Source organism: Lontra canadensis, unplaced genomic scaffold (assembly GCF_010015895.1).
Source record: "Lontra canadensis isolate GAN:19392208 unplaced genomic scaffold, GSC_riverotter_1.0 scaffold88, whole genome shotgun sequence".
Lineage (NCBI taxonomy): Eukaryota > Metazoa > Chordata > Mammalia > Carnivora > Mustelidae > Lontra > Lontra canadensis.
The window spans coordinates 4,076,625-4,085,099 of record NW_022631082.1 but is presented as its reverse complement, the minus strand read 5'-3'; the positions used below and the strand labels follow the sequence as shown (position 1 = coordinate 4,085,099).

At 48.6% G+C, this 8,475-nt stretch overlaps 1 protein-coding gene across 4 annotated transcripts in view; it reads right to left on the bottom strand.

Moving 5' to 3' along the window:
* Window positions 1-265: 265 nt before the first annotated feature.
* The window catches only part of INSR (insulin receptor), a 125,477-nt gene continuing 117,267 nt past the window's right edge, over window positions 266-8,475 (bottom strand). For all 4 annotated transcript variants that reach the window (XM_032883877.1, XM_032883878.1, XM_032883880.1 and 1 more), the window contains 5 exons: window positions 7,808-7,918; window positions 7,560-7,719; window positions 5,890-6,019; window positions 5,419-5,553; window positions 266-2,840 (listed from right to left, as the gene is read on the bottom strand). In XM_032883877.1, coding sequence (XP_032739768.1) covers window positions 2,486-2,840; window positions 5,419-5,553; window positions 5,890-6,019; window positions 7,560-7,719; window positions 7,808-7,918 — 891 coding nt within the window. In that variant the 3' untranslated portion in view covers window positions 266-2,485. The remainder of the gene's footprint in view (window positions 2,841-5,418; window positions 5,554-5,889; window positions 6,020-7,559; window positions 7,720-7,807; window positions 7,919-8,475) is intronic.

The window sequence follows — 8,475 nt, the reverse complement described above, 5'->3', positions numbered from 1 at the left end:
CAAAACAAAGTGGAGGAGGGATTGAATTCAGAGAAGATTATCAGCCAGAAAAAGGATCTATGCTCACACGAAAGCCACACTTTATCCCAACTCCCTCCCTCAAAATTCTTACTGGTCCCTGGCATTTGGAATCAGCTGATACAGATTTTCCCTGATTCAGATTGGATCCAGGCAGAATTCTGAAGTCTCAAAGATGTCCATTATTGAACCACATCCTAATGATACACTGAGGTAGACTGTGCTGGAAAAAAAAAAATCATTACCCCACATTCACCTGTTTATTTTTGATAAAAATTTACATGCACTCCATTTTTTATGAAAGTGATTTTTACAGTGATTTTTATATATTAAAATAAATAATTTTCTCCTAATATAAGAAAACCTTTCTGAATTAGAAAAATGTGAAAATTGTTGCTAGTGTGGTATACGGCCACTACAAATTTTACTATGAAAAGAACAAAATACCTAGATCTATGTGTTCTTAATTTACGTAGACCCTCTTATATGTACAAAATAAATTTGGCGAAAATAATTTCTGTACTCTTGTTCCTTGTACCCAATCATTGAGGCTCCCCAGAAGTATTTCATGTGCTATAATTTCTCAAATCATATAAATAAGATAGTAATAGGCAATTGGGATTTGTCTACCTGTGTTCTTAATCAAGAATTGAGAAGGTTCAGAGGTTGCCATTGTCTCTAACCTATTCTGAAGCCCGCAACTTTTAAGAGAAGAGGAGAAGGAAGCAGTCAAAAACTCATGAGAAAATGCTCTCAGGGATAACACGTGGGTGATGATTTTGATGAACCAAAGTAATGGGTTCACCGTGTTGTTTATTTGAGCAGCTGTGATTCTTTCCCCAAAGGGAAGAAACTGGATTCACGCCCATCCAGTTCTTGGTGGCGTGAAGGTCCTTAGCAGTTTCTCTTCCAGACTCTACTCTCTTGGGGACTGCAACGTCATAAGCACCTGAGAGTTCTGCTCAGGCCCCACACCTGGCCCAGCTGAGGTCACTGGGCACAGAGCAGCTTCTGGGAGGTCAACTCTGAGGACAGGTGGATGCCCTGAGGGTGGAGGGGCCCGACAGGTGCATCTCGCTTCATACTGCTTAGTGTTCTAAGTCCATCTGGGCTGCCGCACTTTGGGGTTTAGTTCTGCTGTGGTATGTGCACACCCAGTTGAGGAAGCATGCGAGGTACACACAAGGAACCAACAGATCCAAGAGCCACAAGTGTGTCTGAAGGCAGGACTCAGCTCCAGGTGGCTATCAGCTTTCCCAAGCAGAAACCAAACCCAATCGCCCACACCCTCAGCGTGGCCTCATCATGTCCAAAAGGGTCAGCAGCTAATGTGGCTTTATTCCCAGAAAAGTGGATGCCTTTAAGACCAAACAAATCAGCCACTGGTGCCTCGCTCCCTCTCTGCACACAGGCAGACCAACCCACAAACCCTCCCCCCGACCCCGGGAAACAGTTAATAACTTATGAGGCTGACGTTGGAGAGTTTTAAAAAATTAAATATGTTACAAATATATTCTCAAAATCCTTAATCAACTCAGTTCTTTTTTTCTTTTTTTCTTTTTTCTGTCCTAGCTTTGTTTGGTCTTGAAAAGATCCACTATCACTCCAAATGACTCCCTTGGCTCCTGGAAAACATTTTTCACCAAAGTTAAGGGAGAAGAGACTCCTGAGACTAGGCTTGGGGCAGAAGAATCTGTGGAGGGCACAGTCTCCCAGTAAATAAGGAAGGAAGGAGATGGGAGGATCAGGAGCTCGAGAAGACAGAACCTTCATGAGCCGACCCCCAAAGTGTCAACGGGGCATGAATGCTTTGCACGCACGCACGGGCACACACGGGCACACACACACGCCAGCCATATCTAGCCTGGACACATACACACACGCGCACGGACACACGCCGGGACTGCAGATCCTTATCAGAAGTACAAAAGCAGCAGCTATTGGTCAATTTGAGGAACTGATTTTGTGAAGAAGAAAAAAAAATCCTTCAGCCTGGATGAGGAAAAAACACCTTCCTGAAGCCCACTCTGGAAAGCCTGAAATTCTACTGGGACAGGGTTGGCTTTTTTTTTTTCCTTTCTTTCAAACTTTTGTTCCACAAACAAGTTTCATGTTTTATACTGTAGCTCAGATGCCAGGAGGAAAAAAAAAAAAAAAAGATTTGTAAAAACAGGTGCTTGCTCTCATGTACTAGAAAAAATAGTAACATCCTGGCTTAAAACCACAGTTGCCTACAAAGGACAGCAGCCAAGGAAACCCCTTCTCTAGGGTCACAGTTCAATTCTCTGACAGCTCGTCAAATTGGCAATCAAACACGTTTTTAAGTCACAGATGAACAGCAATGGATAGTTATGATCTCTGAGCTCCGTCGGACACTGGCAGATTCATAGGAGAATCCTGAGTTTTCTGGAGACCTTCAGACCCGAGGAAAGTGAAGATGGGAACCCCTCCCCCAAAACAGGCGCTGTTAGGAAGGATTCGACCTGGGCAGAGTCAGAATCCGTCCGTTTTTCTTGCCCCCATTCATGTGGGTATAGGGGATGTGCTCCTCGTAGTTCCGCTTTAGGCCCAGGGAGGACCCTCCATCCCGGCCCCCGGCTTCCTCCCTCTGAGAGTGGGAGGCCCGATCCAGAGGGACACTCTCCATGTCCTCAAACTCCATCTCCAGCTCCTCGCTCTCAGGCGCCTTGTTCTCCTCGCTGTGGAAGAAGGAAACTTCTGGAAAGCTGGGGTGCAGGTCGTCCTTGAGCAGGTCGACGATCTCCAGGAAGGTGGGCCGCATCTTGGGATTGAATTGCCAGCACATACGCATCAGGTCGGTGCTGTGGGACAGAGGGACAGTCAGGAACGCGTCCGGTGGCATCCGGCCGAGCAGTCCCCACCCCAGCCCCCTCCCCTGCGGCCCACACCCACGGCGACAAGTGCCAACATCAGCACAGGCCATGACCAAGACAGAAACGAGATTTCTACCGGTGCTTAGAAGAGAACGGTTTGGGAAAGAGAACCGAAGGGCTGCCTCACTCCCAGGCCAGATCAAGAAGCGCACCTCTCGATGCACCCACCTGTTGGCCAAGGTTGATCATTTTCTACATTCCTGGTTTTTTCTTTCTCCCATTTGGTGCATTTCATAAAGTTGAATTCCTACCGGGGCTTCCTGAAGGGCTTCCCTGTGCCAAGGAGCAATCTTTCTAGGGTCAAAGATCCTTCAGGGTTGAGATGCTTGCCTGATGGGACAGCTGAGGGAACTGAACCTAGAGGGCCCAGCTCTGAGCAGCCATCCTGCAGGCGTGGTGCCGGCGCTGTCCAGGGTGCTAGCAGGGGCGTACAACCCGACTTAGCCAAGCACGCACAGTGCAGGTGCTGAGGGCCCGGGGTTTCTATTTTACCTCTTCCCCTCCCCAGATGACCTGATCTGGTCCTCTGCAGTGTCTCTGTAAACAAAGTTCTACTGAGTGTTCTGCAGTTCCTCGAGTACAGATCCTTTACCTCTATGGTTAGGTTTATTCCCAGTTATCTTATAGTGAAAGAAGGGCCATCTGTACCCCAGTGTTCATAGCAGCAATGGCCACAGTCTCCAAACTGTGGAAAGAACCCAAGATGCCCCTCAATGGACGAATGGATAAGGAAGATGTGGTCCATATACACTATGGAGTATTATGCCTCCATCAGAAAGGATGAATACCCAACTTTTGTAGCAATATGGATGGGACTGGAAGAGATTATGCTGAGTGAAATAAGTCAAGCAGAGAGAGTCAATTATCATATGATTTCACTTACTTGTGGACCATAAGGATAACACTGAGGACATAGGGAGATGGAGAGGAGAAGTGAGTTGGGGGAAATCGGAGTGGGAGATGAACCATGAGAGACTGTGGACTCTGAGAAACAAACAGGGTTTTGGAGGGGAGGAGGTAGGGGGGTGGGTGACCCTGGTGTTTGGTATTAAGGAGGGCACGTATTGCATGAAGCACTGTGTGTGGTGCATAAACAATGAATCTTGGAACACTGAAAAAATAAAATTACATTAAAAAATAAAATCAAGTTCTACTGGCACACAGACACACCTCCTCATTTACACACCATTCACAGCTGCCTTCTGTCTATGCAACAGAGTTGAGTAGCTGCAACAGGGAGCCACAGGGCCCACAAAGCTCCAAATATTTACAGTACTTTCTAGAAAGTGTGTGGACCTCTGCCCTAGGGCCTACCTAATTTCCCTGGTCCTGGAACTATGCAGTCAGCTACTAAGGACCAGGAAAGGACTCTCATGAAGCTACATTCAGAAATTCTTTGCTCAGAGTTTTGAAATAACTCTGCTTTGTACTCTTTTTCACATAAGGTCCCTTCCAACTGGGTTTTCTAAATTAACAGTCTTATTCTTTGGGGGATGAAACCTCAGAATGGCCTTTCCCCCTAGATTTTCCAGGAGGGCAAACTTTTTTCTTAAGAAACACTGATAAAGGACTTCATATGTAAACCATCTCATGGTAGAGAGGAAACACCCCAAAACACAGGGAAAATACAGTCTGCACACAACTCTCCTTCAGATCTACCCTCTTGCCTTTTCTATCTGAAGACATCTGGAAATGTAATACACACACACACACACACACACATTTTATACTTAATATTTTAACATAGGCTTATCTACTGAGTTATAAAATATTTTATAGGCATCATCTCAAATTTCAGTTGCTACTGTCATTTCATTTTTTAATTTATCTTAGTTTCTTTTAAAGATTTTATTTATTTATTTGTGAGAGAACATGAGCGAGCAAGAGAGAGAGCATGAGCAGGGGAAGTGGCAGAGGGACAGGGAGAAGCAGGTTCCGTGCTGAGCAGGGAGCCCGATGTGGGGCTCGATCCCAGGATCCCGGGATCACAACCTGAGTCGAGGGCAGACACTTAACTGACTGAGCCACCCAGGTACCCCCCTTTTTTTCTATGGCCAAAATTTACAACAAAAATTGGGGGAGTGGGGAAATAAGTAACACATATCCCTGACCAAAAATAATTTTAATGTTTCTGCTTCTGATGTCTTTTTTTCCCCAATTCTGTTGCGATATAACAGACATGTCTGATTGTATTCATTCCCTGACAAAATGTTAAGTATATAAAGGACTGACAGTTAAACATCCCACCCAAGCTACCCAATTTCCTTCTCCCATGGTAACCATGGTAACCAATGCTGTGCGGTTTCTCTACAACCTTCCACAGACACAATATGCAAGAAAGCATTTGTGCAAAGATATGGCATGCAAACACAAGCATGTGTATAGGTATGATGTGCGAAGACACAACATGCAAACATGAACACACATGTAGACATATGACACAAAACCAAAGGGCAACACCTTTTTGATGAAGACCCCACACAGCACCCAGTCTTTCTACACTTACACTCTCTCTGGACAATTGTCGGGTTGGTCCAGATACCCTCCATCCATGACAAATTTCAACACCTGTTCATTTGACAGGCCTTGATAAGGCTGTTCTGCCAAGCTGGTGATTTCCCAAAGGACCACGCCAAAGGACCTGCCAACGACAGTTCAAAGTAGTAACATATAAGCCATTAACACACACACGCGCACGCACGCGCACGCACACGCACGCATCCCTCCTCGGTTTACGAGAACATGGTTGGCCAGTTAATTAAACAAATTCATGCTGCATTCAGAAATGCTTAGATTAGTCTCAACTGAACATAAGTGGCCATACAAGGGTCCTTCCAACATGACATCTCCTCTGCTTTCTTGATCAAGGGGCTGTGAGGAAGGCAGGTTTTAACTGGCCCCCTCTTGCCAGTCACACTAATGCAACACCCCAGGATCCAAGCCCAGCACTGTGTCCACCAATCCATCCACCACTCACCACATATCAGAAGAAGTGGTAAAGACCCCATCCTTCAGGGATTCCGGTGCCATCCACCGCACAGGGAGCAGACCCTTGCCTCCTTTCCGGTAGTAATCCGTTTCATAGATGTCTCTGGTCATCCCAAAGTCTGACAACAAAGGGGTCATGTGGTCTTAACCTTCAGCCTACAGTCCAGGTGTCTCCTTCTTGCCCCACGCCTGGTAGAGCCCTCAGATGGGCTTACCTGCCCCAGGTGTGTGCTCACCCGGGTGGTAGCCAAATCCCATGATAGTCTGAGAGTACTCATGGGGATGTGGAGGGAAAGGATGGGCCACCACGTAAAGGGAAGGAAAAGGAAGCACCAAGTGGCCAAGAAGCAATGTTTTAGCCCACAGCTTGGGAACCCCATTCTCAACAACACTTCCTTCCCACCCATGACCTTACGGGCATCCCAAACCAAAGCGTGGAGTCTCTGCAGCCAACCTGATCTTCTCCACTAGGTACGGCCCCACCACTACCCTGCTGCCCAGCTCAAGACCCAGGGTTGGGCCCCCTTTTGACCACACCCCTTTCCTCATACCCACATCTAAGACATCGGCATGTTCTGCCCGTTCTTCTTCCACATCCGCTCTAACCCAGCTCTTCCTCCCCATCACTCTGGCCCCACTGCCACCTCTTACCTGCAGGACCTTCTCTCCACCCTAACCCTGACAGCCCAATGCCCAAGAGAAGCTCCATAAATAGGGTCATATTATTTCTTGCTTCGCATGGCTAATGGAGGATAAGGTCTCTTGGGATTATAAATAGGATGATATTCTGGCTTCCCTTGTTGATAATGTCATTTGGGATCATAAATAGAATCACGTTACTTCTACTTCCCACTGGCTCCTTAGGGTAATGGCTAGATGACTTACTGATTAATAAAGCCCTTCCAGGTCTGGCTCCTGCCTTTCTCCCTAACCTCCCATCTCATGTTGCTCTGCTCCCCTCCCTGTTCCTTCTAATACACCACACCAGCCATGCTTCCAGCGTCAGGCCTTTGTATCTGCTGGAAAGCCCCCTGGGAGGCTGTCATTCATTTAGGTCAACTAATCCCACAAGATTTGGCCGAAAGCCTGCCTCCTCTCTCCTCTCTACCATGGACTCTTTATTTCCTTCAGACCTCTTATGCCCAGTCTTCCTTCTCTTGTTTATACAAGCGCTATTTTACTGTTCATCTTTGAACAGCCCCGTCCAGAACTTTTAGAACTTTTCCATGATGACGAACGTCGTCTATGCTCACTCTGCCCAATATGGCAGCCACCAGTCTCAAGGTGGCGACCGCTCACTTGCAATGTGGCCAGCGCAGCCCAAGGAATACATTTTTAATTCCAGTTAATTTAAGCTGACTTGGCTGTAAACGGCCACATGGGGCCAGTGGCTGCTGGGCCGGGTGTTGCGTGAGGGCAGAAAAACCATGGTGACTCACCGATCATCAGTCCCATCTATCGGCTCCCAGTGTGGTGGCTTCCGCCAATGGGGAACGCCACTATTCTCCAGAGCAGGAAATGAGCAAGTGCAATTAAATTATAGACCGAGGTCCAGGCCCTCTTTGTACTATTGGAAAAGACTGACCTGCTCAGGACAGACATCTCCTGCAATCAGACTGGGCCTGGGCCACACACTTCCAAATAGAAGGCCAGACGCACCTCCAATTTTGACGGTGAAATCGTGGGCCACCATGCAGTTGCGGGCTGCGAGATCCCGGTGCACGAACTTCTTGGCATTCAGGTAGGCCATCCCATCGGCGATCTCCGCCGCCATCTGAATCATCTCTTGCAGGGTAGGGGGAGGGCGGCCGGGGTTATTCTAAAATCGAAACAAGGCGTCGGGTTCAGGGACCCAGCTGCCTGCGGCCACGAGCGGGTGCCCCGCCGGGTCCCCAGAGCCCGCTCACCTCAGCCTCCGGCCGCAGGGAGCGGAGGTAGCTCTTGAGGTCTCCGTGGGCCATCAGCTCCATCACCACCAGCGTTGGCTGGCCTTTGGACACCACCCCCAGGAGGCGGACCTGCGGAGCAAAGATCTTGGGTGAGGGTCCCAGGGAAGGTTGCCATCACCAAGGTCTCCCCGTCTGACATCGACATCATGCACAGCACTTTGCATGGCGAGCCCGGCTCTGTCTGGCTCCAACGCCAGGGTCAGTGCCTTGTGGGGGCAGAGGCACCAGGGGAGGGAGGAAGAATTCAAGACTCTCGGTCTTGCAGGGTGGGGAGCACAGAGACATGCCCAACACAGCAACACTCCAAGGCAGACCCTTCAAGATCTCCTCGGGGGAGCAAATCAGGCACGTTCCCACCTCCCAGGCTTTGCACTTGCTGTTCCCTCCCGGGTCCACATGGCCCAGTCCCTCCGTCCTTAGCACACCTTCCCCACTCCCAAATGCCCAGCCCCCTGATTCTGCTCTCTTGCTCCATCCCGCCACAGCACTGGCTCCTAATGACCTCCAGGAGGAACTTATTGGGCTTAGGGTCTGTCTCCATGGCTGTCCTGGACTCCCCAAAGGACAGGAATCTGCCGCATCCAGGAGACAAGACGGGCTCAGCACAGAGCAGATCCCCTCAGCTA